Raw genomic sequence first — 19019 nt, forward strand, 5'->3', positions numbered from 1 at the left:
TGACCACTGAAGCACAGCATCACAGGGAGACGGTTAGTCCTCCGGATAACCGCGGGCAAGCCTGACTGATGTCAGGCCCTCCACAAGAGGTGGAGGCACAGTCTTCTCTAGACTCCCCTGGGGAAAGGGAGACTCCCTTTCCCGGTCTGCTAAGTAGCGGGTGTTGTTCCTTGACACTTTTCGCTACCGCTAGACCACGGTCCGCCTGGCAATGGGCATCTTCCCAGATGCTGGGGTCACCGTTAGACCAAGGAGCCCTTCTGGTGGCCCTGTCTGGGCCTAACAGAAGGCTCGCACTCTTGTGTTCTGGTCACTTCTCACTGTGTCCCCTCAGCTCCTATCTCTGTATGGCCTGGTTTTTCCTAGGTTATGATTATACAGCAAGGATTATTATAATATTGGAATAAAGAGTAATTGCTACAAACTAATGATTAATGATATTCATATATAATCATATCTAAGAGCTATATCTGGTATAACTATTCTTGTTTTATATTTTATTATACTGGAACAGCTCATGTCCTTGGTCTCTTGCTTCGGCACCTGGGTGGCTTGCCGCCCACAGGCAATTGATGAGACCCGGTCTCTACAAAAAACAAAAATTACTGGGGCGTGGTGGTGTGTGCTGCTGGGGAGGCTGAGGCGGGGTGATCTTTTGAACCCAAGAGATTGAGGCTGCAGTGAGCAGAGATTATGCCACTGTACTCCAGCCTGGGCGACAGGGCGAGACCCTATCTCAACAACAACAAAAAAAGCTGGGCGCGGTGGCTTACGCCTGTAGTCCCAGCACTTTGGGAGGCCGAGGTGGGCAGATCACAAGGTCAGGAGATCGAGACCATCCTGGCTAACACGGTGAAACCCCATCTCTACTAAAAATAAAAATACAAAAAAATTAGCCAAGCGTGGTGGCGGGCGCCTGTAGTCCCAGCTACTCTGGAGGCTGAGGCAGGAGAATCACTTGAACCCAGGAGGCGGAGCTTGCAGTGAGCCGAGATCGTGCCACTGCACTCCAGCCTGGGCAACAGAGCGAGACTACGTCTCAAAAAAAAAAAAAAAAAAAAAAAAAAAAACCCAAATAGAGGCTGGTGCAGGCCTGTAGTCCCAGATGCTGGTAAGGCCAAGTTTGAAGGATTGCTTGAACCCATGAATTTGAGGCTGCAATGAGCTTTGATTGCACCACTGCACTCCAGCCTGGGCGACAGATTGAGATCGTAACTCAAAAAAAAAAAAGAGGCCAGGCATGGTGGCTCACACCTGTAATCCCAGCACTTGGGAGGCTGAGGCGGGCAGATCATGAGGTCAGGAGTTCGAGACCAGTCTGGCCAACATGGTGAAACCCCATCTCTACTAAACATACAAAAATTAGTTGGGTGTGGTGGCACGTGCCTATAATCCCAGCTACTCGGGAGCCTGAGGCAGGAGAATTGCTTGAACTTGGGAGGTGGAGGTTGCAGTGAGCCGAGATCGTGCCACTGCACTCCAGCCTGGGTGACAGAGCAAGATTCAATCTCAAAAAAAAAAAAAAAAAAAAAGGCCGCTGTCGCCACCACCGAGATCAAGATGGCCACGAGACTCAGCACCTTCCTCAAGATTTCCTGGGCCAAGGAGCCAGTGCTGGTCATGTCCTTTGTCATCCAGAGCCTCACTGTAATTCTACCCCCACTTAGCCCCTACACCAAGTACTCCATCATGATCAACGAGGCAATACCCTACAACTACCCAATGCCTGTCTGCAATGATGGGAACATGCCTGACGTGCCCAGCCACCCCCAGGACCTCCAAGGCCCCAGTTTGGAGTGGCTGAAGAAATTGTGAGCACCTCCACTGACAGAGGAGGACCCTCCCATGGCTCCCACTAAAAATGTGAAAACCAACCCCTCCCTGCTCAAAAAAAAAAGAAAAGAAAAAGAAAAATTGCATTAAATATCTGATCTAGGCCAGGTGCAGTGGCTCAAGCCGTAACTGTAACTCTAGCACTTTGGGAGTCCGAGGCAGGAAGATTGCTTGAGGCCAGGGGTTCAAGACAAAACTGGCCAACAAAATGAGACCCCGTCTTTAAAAAATAAATTCTGGGGCCGGGTACAGTGGCTCACGCCTGTAACAGCACTTTGGGAGGCCAAGGCGGGTGGATCACGAGGTCAGGTGTTTGAGACCAGCCTGGCCAACATAGTGAAACCCTGTCTCTACTAAAAAAAAATACAAAAAATTAGCCAGGCGTGGTGGCGGGTGCCTGTAATCCCAGCTACTTGGAGGCTGAGGCAGGAGAATCGCTTGAACCCGGGAGGCGGATATTGCAGTGAGCCAAGATCGCGCCATTGCACTCCAGCCCAGGCAACAGTGCGAGACTCCATCTCAAACAAATATATATAAATATAAATAAATAAATATATATATGTAACTTCCTGGCACGGTGGCACAGGCCCGTAATCCCAGCACTTTGGGAGGCCAAGGTGGGCAGATCACGAGGTCAGGAATTCAAGACCAGCCTGGCCAAGATGGTGAAACCCTGTTTCTACTAAAAATACAAAAAATTAGCCAGATGTAATGGTGGGCACTTGTAATCCCAGACACTTGGGAGGCTGAGGCAGAGAATTGCTTGAACTCCGGAGGCAGAGGTTGTAGTGAGCTGAGATCGTGCCACTGCACTCCAGCCTGGGTGACAGAGCGAGACTCCGTCTCAAAAAAACAAACAAACAAAAAAATTAAATAAATAAATTAAAACTAACTAACTAAATAAATATCTGGATATCTGAGCTGTGTGCGGTGGCTCATGCCTCTAATCCCAGCACTTGGGAGGCCAAGGCAGGCAGATCATTTGAGGTCAGGAGTTCGAGACCAGCCTGGCCAACATAGGGAAACCTCATCTCTACTAAAAAAAATTAGTCGGTTGTGGTGGTGCACATCTGTAATCCCAGGTACTCAGGAGGCTGAGGCAGGAGAATTGCTGGAACCTGGGAAGTAGAGGTTGCAGTCAGCTGAGATTGCAGCACTGCTCTCCAGCCTGGGTGACAGAGTGAGACTCTGCCTCAAAAAAAAAAAAAAAAAAAAAAAAAAAAATCAATATCTGATATACATGTTTTTTTTTTTTTTTTTTATTGAGATAGAGTCTTGCTCTGTCGCCCAGGCTGGAGTGCAATGGCACAATCTCTGCTCACCGCAACCTCCGCCTCCCTGGCTCAAGCGATTCTCCTGCTTCAACCTCCCGAGTAGCTGGGACTACAGATGCGTGCCACCACGCTCGGCCAATTTCTGTACCTCTAGTAGAGATGGGGTTTCACCAGGTCGGTCAGGCTGGTCTCGAACTCCTGACCTCATGATCTGCCCACCTCAGCCTCCCAAAGTGCTGGGATTACAGGTGTGAGCCAACACATCTGGCCCAATATCTGATATACATGTTAATTGAAGCTGGGTGTGGTGGTCACACCTTTAATCACAGCACTTTGGGAGGATCCCTTGAGCCTAGGAGTTCAAGACCAGCCTGGGCAACATAGCAAGACCCTGTTCTCGGAAAAGAAAAATTTAACATTGACTTTCCTGTCAGAGATAGGAAGTAAATAAGACATTTATGGTGAACTTAAAGCACATATGGCAGCTAATGGTGACAGTGTCTCACTCCAACTGACCCTTGCCCTACGGAAGTGGGCCTGGAATGGCCCACTATTTTTAGTGTTGGCAACTAGTTAAAAAAATTAAAACATTCGAGGCAGGTGGATCACTTGAGGTCAGGAGTTCGAGAACAGCCTGGGCAATATGGTGAAACCCCGTCTCTACTAAAAATAGGAAAATTAGCTGGACATGGTGATGCATGCCTGTAATCTCAGCTACTCGGGAGGCTGCGGCACAAGAATTGCTTGAACCCGGGAGGCAGAGGTTGCAGTGAGCTGAGATCACGTCACTGCACTCCAGCCTGGGTGACAGAGCGAGACTCCATCTCAAAAAAAAAAAAAAAAAAAAGAAAGAAAGAAAGAAAGAAATGGCCATTTGATGTAGTCTTTCAGTCAGAATTTTTTTTTTTTTTTTTTGAGACTGAGTCTCATCTGCCACCATGCCCAGCCCAGAGTCACAGCTGGAGCCTGAACTCTGCCTCAGTGTCTTCCCCACTTGTGCCTTTGTCTTTGCAGTTCTGCCTGTTATAGCCTTTCCTCCCTCGCTGCTTGGCAAACTTCTACTTATCCAGTAAGGCTTGGCTTCAGTGTTACCATCTCTCTTTAGTGTTCTGTGGTTGTCCACCTGATGGATGACTTACTCTGCTGCCAGGGTTTCCAGTCTTTGATTCCATGTGATGGCACTTACTACACTCAAGTACACTTTGTGGTCTGTGTGTCTCACCCACATTCACCCACTGGCTGCTCCTGTGGTTTAGGAACTGAGCTTTTTTTAATCCATATCCATCCAGTCGGCCCCATGATTGGAACATACTATGCAGTGCCCAGGCAATGTTTGCTGAAGCGCAGGGGTCAAGAGCAGGCTACCTGGCTTGGGAACCCAGCTTTGCCACTTCCTGTGTAGCTTCAGCATAACTTTCCGTCTTTCTTTGTTTTTTGAGATGGAGTCTTGCTCTATCATCCAGGCTGCAGTGCAGTGGCACGATCTCGGCTCACTGCAACCTCCGCCTCCCGGGTTCAAGCGATTCTCCTGCCTCAGCCTCCTGAGTAGCTGGGACTACAAGTGCGCGCCACTATGCCCGGCTAATGTTTGTATTTTTAGTAGAGACGGAGTTTCACCATGTTGGTCAGGCTGGTCTCGAATTCCTGACCTTGTGATCTGCCCTCCTTGGCCTTCCAAAGTGCTGGGACTACAGGCGTGAGCCACCGTGCCCAGTCAACTGTCTGTCTTTCTATGCTTATTTCCTCATCTGTAAAATGTCAACCTTAGCAGGGCACGGTGGCTCACACCTGTAGTTCCAGCAATTTCGGAGGCCAAGGCAGGTGGATCATCTGAGGCCAGGAGTTCGAGACCAGCCTGCCCAACGTGGTGAAACCCTGTCTCTACTAAGAATACAAACATTAGCTGGGTGTGGTGGCGCACACCTGTACTCCCAGCTACTTGGGAGGCTGAGGTGGTAGAATTGCTTGAACGTGGGAGGCAGATGTTGCAGTGAGCCGAGATGGCGCCCCTGCACTCCAGCCTGGGTGACAGAGTGAGAGAGTGTCCCCCCCCAAAAAAAAGATAAAATGTCATCCTCACATCAGCCTTTTGTTGTGAAAAATAAAATCAAGAGTTTACTCAGTAGTCAGAACAGTGCCTGACAGTAAGTCTGGTTAAAGTGTTAGCTATTACATATTATAGATGAGCACAATGTACGTCATTATTAAATGTCAGCTTTATTAGTATTATTTGTTTTGAGACAGTCTTGCTCTGTCGCCCAGGCTGGAGTGCAGTGGCACGTCTTGGCTCACGGCAACTTCTGCCTCCTGGGTTCAAGCGATTCTCCCATCTCAGCCTCCTGAGTAGCTGGGATTACAGGTGCGCGGACCACGCCTGGCTAATTTTTGTATTTTTAGTAGAGACGGGGGTTTCACCATGCTGGCCAGGCTGGTCTCGAACTCCTGACCTCGTGATCCACCCGCCTCGGCCTCCCAAAGTGCTGGGATTACAGGCGTGAGCCACCGCGCCCAGTCGGCTTTATTATTCAATGTTAGCTTCATCTGCTTTGTACACGAATGCATACCCAGTGCCCAGAACAGTGCCTGGAACATTAGGTGCTAAATAAATATTTGTGACTTAATGCATGAATAAGGGTGAACTTCTTTTCTTTTGCTGTCACTGGAGAGTTGAACTCTCCTTCCAACGGCGGCGGGGTGGATATTGGCATATTCGGGGACTTTAGGGCTGAAGTCAAGGGCTTAGTGGGGCTTAATTTGTGGGCGGGCCCAGGGCATAGCCCTCATTGTTTCTCTAGAAAGACGTGTCCAACCTTCAAAGGACCTTCTTAAATCCCGCTGAAAGGTTAAGTTGGGAAGGAAAACCTGCATGCCTATGTATCAGGAATTAATGTCTTTTGTCTTGTTTTATTCAGTAGTTTCAAATTGCCTTCTCCAGGCAAGGCTGATGAAAGTGCAAGTTGCAAGTTAATTTGAATGTTTCTTTTTGCTTTTGCTCTCACAGGAAGTGAAAAGGCGACCAAACACTCTAGCATTCATGCCACCAAAAAGAGGAGTGTTTTGCAGTTACAAGACCTGGATTCGAATCACGACTCCTCTTAGCTGCCCTGTAATCAGGCACAATTACTTGGGTCTCTGAGTCTCACTTTCCTTATCTAGAAAACGGAGATATCTTTACTTCCTTCGTAAGACTGGCGAGAAGGAAATTATCTGTGCATTTTGAAACCACTTAAGCCTTGTACACGTTTTATTTTTGGGATCGCCCTGGTAGGGCTTCAGAAAAATAAAAAGGAGGTCCCTGAGAAAAGGCTGGGGACCTTACATCTGAGGTCAACCCTCTCTGGTCCCAAGGATGGCCTAGGCTGTTCCGCCCCCTGGCTCCCCAGGGGCAAAGTCGTGAGGGTCCAGGTGAGAGCCCAGTGCTGGACGAGCCCGGGGCCCAGGGGTCCCGGCCGAAATCCCTGCTGTCTTTCAGGTCAAACGTCATAATCCCCGAACCCCAGAAAGGACGAAAGGCAAGGCAACCCCGAAAGACGACGAAATCAACCCCAGGGCGCAGGAGAGGGAGGGCCAGTGTGCTGCCGACGAGGGAGGCTGGAGCCGCGGGGACGAGGCGCCCCATACAGCGGCAAGAGGGCGGAGGGCAGGAGCTCGCCATCCTGGGTGAAAGCGGGGCCCAGCGAAGGGACCCGGCCACAGGAATCTCGGTTCCACCCCGCTACTCCCGGCTGTGACTCCAGTTTCGTCCCCAGCCGCCCGGACCCCTCCCCCGCCCCGCCCCCAGCGGGCACTCAGGCCGTACCACTGCCTTCATGGGGGTGGAGTTAGATCGTGGGCTAGTCCTGCCGATGAGAGAGGGGTTCTTCCTCAAAAAATATGATTATGTATAGTATTCGCATGATTCTAGTTAACTCGTTTCCCTTCTGCCTGCTCGGACCCTCTACCTGCCCTACGAAGGGGGCGGAGTGCGCTCCTGCCTCCCCCTGCTCTTCCGCGTTCGGTGCGCGCCTGCGCGGTGCGTAGGCAGCGGTGCGTACTTAAGCTTCGACGCAGGAGGCGGGGCTGCTCAGTCCTCCAGGCGTCGGTGCTCAGCGGTGTTGGAACCTCGTTGCTTGCTTGCCTGTGCGCGCGTGCGCGAACATGGCCTCAAACGGTAGGTAAGGGCGCGAGGCGACGGCGGCGGCGCACCGGGCCGAGGCCTCCCAGCTGGGCTTTTCATTTTCAGTGGGACCGGGGCGGCGATCCCGTATGGGATTCTTTGGCGCCCCGGTGGCGGGAAGCCGCGGAGAGGGGTAACTGGAGGAGGCTGGTGTCGCCATTTTGTTTCGCTCCTCTGGCCCTCGCGCGCGGGGCGGGAAGTCTTCTCTTCGCAGTCCGTTTGCTTGGGGTGGGCGTTTGGAGGGACGCTTCTTAGGGGTTTGAAGCGTCAGGTGAGGGTGGAAAACGCCCATTCTCCGTGGCCTCGCCTCCCCCAACTCCGGGCCCCGCGCCCGGGCCCGCTTTGTCGCAGTGCTGCATCCGGGCACTCGCGGCGCGCACGCGCTCTGCGGGCCCCTCCCCCCTCGCGGCGCGGGTACCCCTTCCCCGCCTCGTGTTGGTTCAGCTTTTTGTCGCGAGACCCTTCACGGAAGACTCGGCGGCGCGCGTCCGGTGTGAGCCTTGTCCCTCAGTGGTCGTTCGCGAATGGGCGGGACCGCTCCGTTCCCGCCTGGGTTGCCACGCGGCTGGGGGCGGAGGCTCGGGATCGGGGCCGCGCTCCCGCTTAACGGTTTGGCGGCGGTGGTCAGGGTTCGACCAACGGACTTGGGGACAGGGCCCGAGAGTTTTTCCCGCGTAAATTGATTTTGTTTTGGACACAGGGTCTTCCTCTGTCGCCCAGGCTGGAGTGCGGTGGTGCGATCTCAGCTCACTGCAACGTTCGCCTCCTGGGTTCAAGTGATTCTCCTGCCTCAGCCTCCTGAGTAGTTGAGATTATAGGCGCCCGCCACCACAGCCCGGCTAATTTTTGTGTTTCTTAGTGGAGGCGGGGTTTCACCATGTTGGGCAGGCTGGTCTCGAACTGCTGACCTCAGGTGATCCACCCTCCTCGGCCTCCCAAAGTGTCGGGATTACAGGCGTGAGCCAACCACGCCTGGTCTAAATTTCTTTTTTCTGAGATAGGGACGGAGAAGGACGGCCGCCCGAGGCCACACTCTCTCCTGGTCCTTTCCCTTTTCCTGCGGGGGAAGCGCCGCGTTTCCTGTGCTGGGAGGATGAGTTGATCTTGTTCGTGTATCTTAAGTGGGGCGTTTCAAAAGCGCTTTTGTTGCTTTTGGTTCGCTGGGGGAAGGCAGGGTAGGTGAGAAAACGGAACCATCTGGAGCCCCCCAGGGCTGGGGACTCGAGTACCTGTTGACTTTCGCCTCCTAAGGCGAGCAGTTGGATGATCTCTGTCATTTGGGGTCCAAGGGCTCTTTTGATTCTCTGGCTTTGCACTAAAAAGCCCACTTCATCTCCGGGATTGGTCAGAGAGTGAAGAATGGCTTTTTTTTTGAGACTTAATTATTCTGTGGGTCTGGGCTGAGAGAGCAGAGGCCACAATCTGAATACTGTTCGAATTCAAACCTGTGCCATTTGGTAGCTCTGCGACATTGGGCGAGTTAGTCTCTTTTGACTCCTGGAGATAATGGCTTTCTCATAGAGTGGATGAAACGAATGCGCGATGTTTTAGAGCAATCACTGACATGAATTGGGCTTGCAGAAAATTGTGGATGTCCACCAAGACCTTGGTATTTCCAATGGTTAAGGCTTCTGGGACTCTGTAGAAACTTACATTTTCTTCACTTTTTCTTTATTGTAAGAACACTTGGCTGATACGCCAGTTTGTTCCTCTTCTCAACCAGTGTCTCATGGAGGAATTTTATGCCCTTTGATGCAACATAGTTCTATTTTTATTTTTATTTTTTTGAGATGGAGTCTCGCTCTGTTGCCAGGCTGGAGTGCAATGGCGCGATCTCGGCTCACTGCAACCTCTGCCTGCCGGGTTCAAGCGATTCTCCTGCTTCAGCCTCCCGAGTAGCTGGGATTACAGGCGTGCGCCACCATGCCCGGCTAATTTTTTGTGTTTTTATTAGAGATGGGGCTTCACCATGTTGGTCAGGCCAGTCTCGAATTCCTGACCTCAAGTGATCCACCCACCTCGGCCTCCCAAAGTGCTGGGATTACAGGCATGAGCCATCGTGCCTGGACTACGTGGTCCTATTATTCATCAGTGCTTGAGTTAAGGAATTTAGCTTTAATTCAACTCTTTCAGAGTGGTGGCTGAAGATAATGTGATTGTATTTTTCTTTTGCAGATTATACCCAACAAGCAACCCAAAGGTGAGTGCTATTTTTGGGCTTCCAGAGTTTGTAGAGGGCAAGGGTGGTCAAGCCATGTTTTCTGATCAAGCTGGTTTTCCTTTTATCTAGTTATGGGGCCTACCCCACCCAGCCCGGGCAGGGCTATTCCCAGCAGAGCAGTCAGCCCTACGGACAGCAGAGTTACAGCACTTATAGCCAGTCCACGGACACTTCAGGCTATGGCCAGAGCAGCTATTCTTCTTACGGCCAGAGCCAGAACAGTGAGTCTCTGTCAGCGGGTCACCTCTTCCTACTCTTTCTGAATATTGCTTTTCTTTTTTTTTGGAGACGGAGTATGGTCCTGTTGCTCAGGCTGGAGTGCAAGGGTGCTATCTCAGCTCACTGCAACATCAGCCTACCGGGTTCACACGATTCTCCTGCCTCAGCCTCCTGAGTAGCTGGGATTACAGGCATCTGCTACCACGCCCGGCTAATTTTTGTGTTTTTAGTAGAGATGGGGTTTCACCGTGTTGGACAGGCTGGTCTGGAACTCCTGACCTCCTGCCTGCCTTGGCCTCCCAAAGTGCTGGGATTACAGGCGTGAGCCACAGTGCCCTGAATGTTGCTTTTCTTAAACCTGAGCAGCACTGAAATGTTGAAACTGTTTCATATTTTTTTTCCCTGAAACAGTGTATAATTCTTAAAACTCTTTGGGGTCTGAGTCCTTTACAGGGCATTGTGGCACACCTGTAGTCCCAGCTACTGAGGAGGCTGAGGCGGGAGGATCCCTTGAATTCAGGAGTTTGGTGCTGCAGTGAGCTATGATGGTGCCTGTGAACAGCCACTGCATTCCAGCCTGGGCAGTGTGTTGAGGTCCCATCTCAAAAACAAAACCAAAAACAAAACAAAAATGTTTATTGGTTTGTGATTCTGTTTCCATTTATTTTCTTTGGCTTTTAATTTTTTTGACTCGTCTTATTTTCCGTCAGCATGAAAGAGCATATTTTCTAAAGAAGCGGTTTTAGGCCAATTCTGAAATGGAGAAAATGGTTTTGTTTGAAAATGTGTGAAATCATGTGATACATAAGGAGGTGGGATTTGCCCCAAGGTCCTGAAGTGTAACTAAGAAAGGTGGTTGTCCTGTAGATACTGCACGCACAGCTGCATATTACAGTGCTGTTAACAAGGATCCTTGGGCCTGGGTTTAGAGGGTGGTGGTGGAGATGGTGTTGGGATTGGCAGGGTGAAATTGGAACTGTACTAAGGAGTTGGTAGAAGTTGGAGCATTAACTTTAGGCTTTGAAAGGAGGGTAACTATCTTTGCCTGTGAGTTGCAACATTACTAACAGCTTCTGAGAGGCTGACTTTATGAGTATAGGTATTAGGTCGTATATGTTTTCTTTAACCCATTCCTTACATTTTCTCTTTCTTGATGGCTTTTGTGACTCCCTTTTTCTTTCCTGGTAGCAGGCTATGGAACTCAGTCAGCTCCCCAGGGATATGGCTCGACTGGCGGCTATGGCAGTAGCCAGAGCTCCCAATCGTCTTACGGGCAGCAGTCCTCCTACCCTGGCTATGGCCAGCAGCCAGCTCCCAGCAGCACCTCGGGAAGGTACGGTGGTGTTGATGTCGGGGAAGGCTTGAAAAGAGGGGTGAGTTGATGAGGAATGATAAAGGGACCAGCAGTAGGAGCAGCAGTTCAGAAGTGTAATTGGGGTAGGGGAGCTTGTGTTGGGTACAGAGAATGGAATCCACTAAAAGTGAAAGGAAACTGGGGGCTATGCTGGAATTGTGATTGTGTTTTTTGTTTGTTTTCTTTAGTTACGGTAGCAGTTCTCAGACCAGCAGCTATGGGCAGCCCCAGAGTGGGGGCTACGGCCAGCAGCCTAGCTATGGTGGACAGCAGCAAAGCTATGGACAGCAGCAAAGCTATAATCCCCCTCAGGGCTATGGACAGCAGAACCAGTACAACAACAGCAGCAGCAGTGGTGGTGGAGGTGGAGGTGGAGGTGAGATGTCCTCAGCTTTGTCTGCCGCCCATTTTCTTTTTTTTTTTTTTTTTGAGACGGAGTCTCACTCACTCTCTGTCGCCCAGGCTGTAGTGCAGTGGCACAGTCTCGGCTCACTGCAAGCTCTGCCTCCCGGGTTCGCGCCATTCTCCTGCCTCAGCCTCCCGAGTAGCTGGGACTACAGGCGCCCGCCACCGCGCCCGGTTAATTTTTTGTATTTTTAGTAGAGACGGGGTTTCACTGTGTTGGCCAGGATGGTTTCGATCTCCTGACCTCGTGATCCGCCCGCTTCGGCCTCCCAAAGTGCTGGGATTACATTACAGGCGTGAGCCACCGTGCCCGGTGTCTGCAGCCCATTTTCTATAAGGATTTGTATTCTCCTGTTTTAGCCTAAAAGAGGGTTCCTGTCTTGTTTCCTAGCTGTCTTTTTAATTTCTTTTGTCCTTTATTGCCTGGCACTTGTCAAACCTTTTAGTGCTACTTTACAATCTTTTTATTTTTTTAAACCGTTTTTTCTTTTTTCACAGGTAACTATGGCCAAGATCAATCCTCCATGAGTGGTGGTGGCGGCAGCAGTGGTGGTGGTTATGGCAATCAAGACCAGAGTGGTGGAGGTGGCGGCGGTGGCTACGGACAGCAGGACCGTGGAGGCCGTGGCAGGGGTGGCAGTGGTGGCGGCGGCGGCGGCGGCGGTGGTGGTTACAACCGCAGCAGTGGTGGCTATGAACCCAGAGGTCGTGGAGGTGGCCGTGGAGGCAGAGGTGGCATGGGGTAGGTGTTTCATGAGCCAGGGAGTATCTTTGGTGGGGAGTGTGGAGGATTGCATGAATCTCCCTGAAGCCAGTCCCTAGTGCATGGTTTAGTATTCTTGTTTAGGCATCTGTGAGGGCTTTGATTTGGGGGCAGTGACTTTCTTTTTACATCCCCATTTTATTTTTGTGAGAACTTGGGAGCCTGAACTCCCATCCATACCACTGAATAGAGATTTTGAGTAATGATACTTGTTTCCAAAAAAAAAAGAAACCATACATAGATACGTATGGATTGGAGTCATTGATATCCTAGGCAAGAAACATGGAAGTGAAGACTTCTTTCTCTGCAAGGGAAACCGATGATCCCACTCCTGGGAAATAGTAGGGAAACTTGGTATGTGTAGTCCCATGTGTCCTCTAGGGAGTTGGTAATGGTTAACCTGACTTCAGCTTCCAGGAATTGGCTACTCTTCCCGTTTTCTATAGTCATTTGAATCCACGAGCTTGATTTGCACTAATTTGACCGACATTGATTTTGTGTGTGACTTGGTTTATGGGGCCAGCTGACTGAAGTGTGCAGACCTTTTGGGCAAAAATATGCTTGACAGTGGTCTCCCACCCATTTGTTCCACTGTCTGCCTTCCCCTGGTTACTTAAAATTCATCAGCTTGTCCAACTGGACCTTCTTTCCTTCCTGCTGAAGTTGATTTGAAGTAAAACCTTAGATTTGATGTTAAAACAGTTGTCAAATCTGTTGGTAAATAAGATTTGAAGGACCCTACTCTGTCTCCCTTGAAAAAGGGGAGGAATGTCAGTGTTACTGTTTTTGGAAAAAGTAGATTTTTAAACCGAGTTTGGATATGGTAAGTATGCAGAGGTGGGTGGGGGCAATCTCAAAAACGTACGAAAATGAGGAAAACAAAAATGAGGAAATGTGTGCGTGTGTTTAATGCAAAACTTTAAAAAGAAAAACAACTGTTATGTGACTGTTAACTTGCTCTGCATTTTATGTGCCACAGGTATGAAAGGTGACATTGCAAAATACTCCGCTCTTCTCGCAGTGTAGAAGGGGTGACCCCGGGGGTTGGGGGAGATCAAAAACAGCTCAGTAGTTAGGACAGAGCTTAGCTAAGTTTGTCTTGCTTTAAGGGGAAGTTGCCTTTGGTTTTGACTTTTTATGGAATGGGGTTGGGTCTGCTTGCTGCTTTCAAAGCAAAAACCACAAAAATGTGTTCAAGGCTACCCCAGCCTGGTGTGAAATGTCTTCTGGGTAAATTGGGGTAGGGTTTTTAAACCAACTACTTGGTTGTCAACCACTTGCGACAAGAGGAAAAAAAAACATCTGCTCCATCGGAAGAACGACCAAGGAAAATGGGTCATTTTTTTTCCAGAGGAAATAGATACATAACCTTTTAAAGCAAAATCTTTATAAACTGTGTCTGAGAAATTGCACACGTGTGTGTGACATGCTCAAAGGTCAGACAAGGGGTGGTCAGGAAGGGATGTATTTTAGTAGCCACTTGTATCTTTTTCCAAAAACACCTACCCATGTTTGGGGAATGTTAAACAAAATCAAAAAACACCCTTTTGTAGCCGTTGGAAGCTTCATGTCCTTTCTTCTAACTTGTCTTCTCCAGCGGAAGTGACCGTGGTGGCTTCAATAAATTTGGTGGTAAGTGAACAGAGTTTCCAAAATTCCCAACTCCCAGCAATGCTTTGTCTGATTGTTCATTTGCAGATGTCTTAGCGTGTTAATTTAAATGTCAAAGGTTTTGAGGTGTCCAGAACCACCTCCAGAAAGGGGTAGGGTAGAATGCCACCTGTTGCCTGGTGTGTGCTAACCTGGAGCAGGCAGGGGTAAGACTTAATAGTTGTCTTTTACCAAATGGGTTTGCCCCAGGTTATTAAGAGGGGTCTAGTAGGCCTTGGACAGGGCTGTTGCCACACCTGGCACTTAGTGACCATCATCATGAGAAACTGGAGAGTGCGTGCTGGAACACGTGGTGCCATCTTGGCTTTAGGATCCTTTTGATCATTGTGTCCAAGGCTTGTGTGTGTGTGTGTGTGTGTGGGAGACAATTCCAAATGTTTTAATTCTGGAAGAGGGATGTAACATTGCCCTGAGGATGGTGAAGTTGGTATACATTTATAAAGTACAGAATGGTGTCAATGAATGCAATTTTATGTATATGGACTTAACTGAGATGGGCAAATAGAAACTAGCTCTGGGAAGGAACATGTGCACTACTTCAAGAAAGATTGGAAGCATGTGTGGCTCATGGGAAATAACCAGGTCTTAAACAGCACAAACTGAATTTATGGACCAGGAAGGTCTTAAACAGCACAAACTGAATTCATGGAAAAATGACAAATTTGAGAAGTCTCCCAGTAAGCTGGAACTTTTCTGGTTTGGTTAACTAACAAAAGGTTTCTTGATTTGTTTCAACATTTAAAGCCAAAGGCGTGGGTTCATGACTTAGGTGTCATTGCGTGTGGGTACAATATTTATATATAGCGAATTCAGATAAACATTGGTCAAAGATGGTCTCTGGAAAAACAAAATAGAGGCTGCATTACGGAAATAAGATTTCTGGTCTGTTCCCTGGGACATGCTTAAAAAACACAATAGCTATTATGTATGGTTTTTATTTTCATGTGGTTTCGGGGAAACATAACACGGTTTTAAGGATGGTTTCTAAAGATGAAATTAAAAATTGTTCCACAAGGGATAAGTGTCTGGTGGTAAAGTTGGGAGAAACTGGATGGATGCACATCGCATGGCTGGTGGCGAGCCCATCTGTCTTCTCTCGGGTGAGAGAACCGGGCCAAGCTGAGTTGGTTTGTTCACTTTAATGGGTCTCCGTTTCCCCTGCCATCTGTGCTGAGGACATTTCCCAGCCTGAGCTGGGGGAGGCAGCATTTTCTGAAGTGTGGAGTTGTCTCTGTGGAGACTCAAGTTACAGATCTTAAGGGGCCTGCCTAGGATTTTCTCCTCTGGGCAGGTGACCCAGGAAAGGGTTTGGAGTGAGGCTGTGAGCACTTACATGATATTATACAAGTTTGGATTTGGTGTTAATTTTTTTCCTTGTCCGTTTTTTCCTGTTGACTAATGGCTCCTCTTTTCCTTGTTTTTGTTTTTGTTTTTGTTCTTTTTTTTCCATGTCACTTAAGGCCCTCGGGACCAAGGATCACGTCATGACTCCGGTGAGTTCACAGGTAGTGGCATGAAGAGTGGCTAAAGTGGTATCAAGACTGCCTGGATGTTCTTTGAAACTATTATAAAAAGGAAACTGAAAAAAAGGGGGGTAGAGAAGGAAGGGAGTTAGGTGTATCCTTAGTTAGCAGTGAGAAGTATTCATTATGAAGTATTTCTCAGAAATACCTGGCTTGTGGGTTCCACCCCCAGTGATTTAGGTCTGAGATGACCCTGAAAATCTACCTTTCTAACAAGTCCCCAGTGATGCTGATGCATCTGGACCACACTCAGATGGTTTACAGCAGTGGTTTTTTCAAAATGTGGATCATGTCCAAGTTGGTGAAGAAAACTAGTGAATGAAAGACCTGACCACATGAAGTAAAGCATTGAACTCTTGTTTAGATTGTATTGATGTTTGTGTACCAGATTTGAATGTAAAATGGGTTTCTTATTTAATTCAGGGACCTTCAACTGAAAATTGGTAAATACTGATGGACTTTTCTGTGTGGTCTTGGGCATTTCACTCCTGAGCCCTGGTTTCCATACTGTATACTGTGTGTTAACATGTTTCAAAGGATAATTGTCAAACTAAATCTGAAATTTATCAGCATGGCTGGCATATAGGGACTCAAAAGGGATGTGGATTTCTTTTCAGTTGTCTTCCATAAACCAAATGATACCAGTTGCTTGATGGATACTAGGTGCTTTAGGTTTTTTCCTGTGTCTTTTATTTTACCTTTTCACATTTGCATTTTCTGTGTTCAACAAGCAGAACAGGATAATTCAGACAACAACACCATCTTTGTGCAAGGCCTGGGTGAGAATGTTACAATTGAGTCTGTGGCTGATTACTTCAAGCAGATTGGTATTATTAAGGTACTTGTGGAGGGGAGTGGATGCCTTCTGTCAGTGTTGCAGGCTTGTGGATTTCACACATCAGTAAAAGCCAGTCTTTAATGGTTGCCAGCAGTAAAAACAAGTCTTAATGGTTATTGCCAGCTTAATTTGTTGAGGAAAGAGCTTTAGTTACTGTTTTCTAAAAGAAATTCTATCTTAACACAAAAAGTTTAACTGATAAGAGTGCCCTAAACTCTCAGATTTGTACTCTATAGTAACTTTCAGTTTTATCTTTCAATATTGGAGTGAGAGACAGTTTTCTTTAATGGAGGTTTACATGTGAAGTAGGAAGAAGTAACTGGGAAGAGGGGAGCTGAAGTTTGGGAATGGTAAACCTCATGTTCTAGAGGAAGAAGATGGAAAGGAAGTACTGTAGCCTTTAAAATTGATGTTACCTCATTTTGCTTTCTTCAGACAAACAAGAAAACGGGACAGCCCATGATTAATTTGTACACAGACAGGGAAACTGGCAAGCTGAAGGGAGAGGCAACGGTCTCTTTTGATGACCCACCTTCTGCTAAAGCAGCTATTGACTGGTTTGATGGTATGTATGAGAAGGCTGGCAGAGGTGGGGCTGGGGATATAGGGCAGCAAGCCTTATGAAACAAGCCATAGTTTGAGGGTTGTTTTGAGTCTTCCAACACTTACTTTAGCTGCGGTTTCAGGTAGTCTCATTTTTGCTTATTATGTGTCAGCAGATTATAAACCGTTTGAGAAAGGCACGCTTCTCTTGTATTTTTGGATTAATGTATCTTGCATTTAAAGTTTCTTGATAATTTTTTATTTCTCTAGGTAAAGAATTCTCCGGAAATCCTATCAAGGTCTCATTTGCTACTCGCCGGGCAGACTTTAATCGGGGTGGTGGCAATGGTCGTGGAGGCCGAGGGCGAGGAGGTGAGGAGCTACTTGCTGGTGGTGCAGAGGGGTGATGGGGAGAGTGCAGAAGCTGGTAAAGGCTTGCGTGGAATGGGTTAGATTTACCAAACTTGGAGGGGGAGCAGACCCATACTTGTTCTATCTGCATTAGGACCCATGGGCCGTGGAGGCTATGGAGGTGGTGGCAGTGGTGCTGGTGGCCGGGGAGGATTTCCCAGTGGAGGTGGTGGCGGTGGAGGACAGCAGCGAGCTGGTGACTGGAAGTGTCCTAATCCGTGAGTGAAACTTTAATTTTTTTCTTAGTTCTCTTGCATGCGTGCCTTTGATATTATGGTAATGAGGTATGTGCATGTTTTCCAAAGAAGTAAATGTCAGGGCCACACTGTTGGGGTCAGATTTAGCCAAAAGCTTACCTAGGTAAGGTTGATGTAATGGGAAAGGTAATGGATTGGGTTCAGTAATAATGATTTTTGTTCCTGACTCTGAGAAGCAAGCCATTTTGGCTTTATGAAGCCTCACTTTCCTCAGTGTATCTCTAAAGTCACAGTAGTTTCTTCCTAGTTCTAGGTCTTGCCTGTTCCCCATTGCTCCAGACTAATTGTCTTCCTTCTCCTTAGCACCTGTGAGAATATGAACTTCTCTTGGAGGAATGAATGCAACCAGTGTAAGGCCCCTAAACCAGATGGCCCAGGAGGAGGACCAGGTGGCTCTCACATGGGTAAGAAAGGCAGACCTGGTGCTTGGGAGCTGGGACCAAAGAATCCTTAATTTTTCAGCGGGGAGGCTTGGGGAAGATAGGGGAATGGGAATATGATAGATCTTGTTTCTTTTGTCCTAGGGGGTAACTACGGGGATGATCGTCGTGGTGGCAGAGGAGGCTATGATCGAGGCGGCTACCGGGGCCGCGGCGGGGACCGTGGAGGCTTCCGAGGGGGCCGGGGTGGTGGGGACAGAGGTGGCTTTGGCCCTGGCAAGATGGATTCCAGGTAAGACTTTAAATCAGAATAAAAAAGTAGAGCAGTTGAACAGAGGCCATAGGATAACAGGGTTTTGTTGAGAAAGTGGTTTCATTTTGAGGGCTAGATGGAAAGACCTGAGGTTGTAACCAGTAGTGGAGAGGGAAGGAAAATTAACTCAGGGGGAGTGAATCTGTAGACCCACTTGAGATAAGATACTCGCTGGGTTAGGTAGGAGGGGCAGATAGGATATCTAGGCTTGGAGAGGCTGGTAACTCAAATATAATGGATACTTAATTTTTTTTTTCTTTTTTTTTGCAGGGGTGAGCACAGACAGGATCGCAGGGAGAGGCCGTATTAATTAGCCTGGCTCCCCAGGTTCTGGAACAGCTTTTTGTCCTGTACCCAGTGTTACTCTCGTTATTTTGTAACCTTCCAATTCCTGATCACCCAAGGGTTTTTTTTGTGTCGGGACTATGTAATTGTAACTATACCTCTGGTTCCCATTAAAAATGACCATTTTAGTTAAATTTTGTTCCTCTTCCCCCTTTTCACTTTCCTGGAAGATTGATGTCCCGATCAGTAAGGTGGAGAGTTTTCCTGTTCGGATAACCCTGCCCAGCAGGAACTGGAATACAGTGTTCCAGGGGAGAAGGCCAAATGATATCCTTGAGAGCAGAGATTAAACTTTTCTGTCATGGGCAAAGTTGGATGTTTAAATGAGAAATGAAGAACATGAGATATCATGAGTGTTGGCCTAAATTTGCCCAGCTATGGGGAATTTTTCCTTTACCACATTTATTTGCATACTGGTCTTAGTTTATTTGCAGCAATTTATCCCTTTTTAAGAACTCGTGGATCTTTTGGCCCTTTTAATGGTGAGGCTCAAACAAACTACATTTAAATGGG

At 48.2% G+C, this 19019-nt stretch overlaps 2 protein-coding genes across 3 annotated transcripts; both read left to right on the plus strand.

The window, feature by feature from the left end:
• Positions 1–1560: 1560 nt before the first annotated feature.
• Positions 1561–1815, plus strand: LOC103892658 (NADH dehydrogenase [ubiquinone] 1 alpha subcomplex subunit 3-like). The gene has a single exon (XM_054535063.1). The coding sequence runs from the start codon at positions 1561–1563 to the stop codon at positions 1813–1815; it is 255 nt and encodes an 84-aa protein (XP_054391038.1).
• A 3497-nt stretch (positions 1816–5312) lies between these two features.
• FUS (FUS RNA binding protein) lies at positions 5313–18640 on the plus strand. 2 transcript variants are annotated; one of them, XM_054533803.1, is made up of 15 exons: positions 5313–7257; positions 9439–9463; positions 9554–9705; positions 10892–11036; positions 11246–11433; positions 11961–12204; positions 13823–13857; positions 15357–15389; positions 16154–16257; positions 16693–16822; positions 17071–17172; positions 17306–17429; positions 17772–17872; positions 17993–18140; positions 18432–18640. In XM_054533803.1, the coding sequence occupies exons 1-15, from the start codon at positions 7245–7247 to the stop codon at positions 18469–18471; spliced, it is 1584 nt and encodes a 527-aa protein (XP_054389778.1). In that variant the 5' UTR covers positions 5313–7244; the 3' UTR covers positions 18472–18640. The 2 variants fall into 2 exon arrangements, with proteins under 2 accessions (XP_054389778.1, XP_054389779.1); XM_054533804.1 differs by having other exon boundaries at positions 10895–11036.
• Positions 18641–19019: the final 379 nt, after the last annotated feature.

This window comes from Pongo abelii, chromosome 18 (genome assembly GCF_028885655.2).
Source record: "Pongo abelii isolate AG06213 chromosome 18, NHGRI_mPonAbe1-v2.0_pri, whole genome shotgun sequence".
Lineage (NCBI taxonomy): Eukaryota > Metazoa > Chordata > Mammalia > Primates > Hominidae > Pongo > Pongo abelii.

Coding starts and splice junctions, on each gene's coding strand:
- LOC103892658 (XM_054535063.1), top strand. CDS start 1,561: ATGGCCACGAGACTCAGCACCTTCCTCAAGATTTCCTGGGCCAAGGAG.
- FUS (XM_054533803.1), top strand. Junction 9,464..9,553: donor ACCCAACAAGCAACCCAAAG/GTGAGTGCTATT, acceptor CCTTTTATCTAG/TTATGGGGCCTACCCCACCC. Junction 13,858..15,356: donor TGGCTTCAATAAATTTGGTG/GTAAGTGAACAG, acceptor ATGTCACTTAAG/GCCCTCGGGACCAAGGATCA.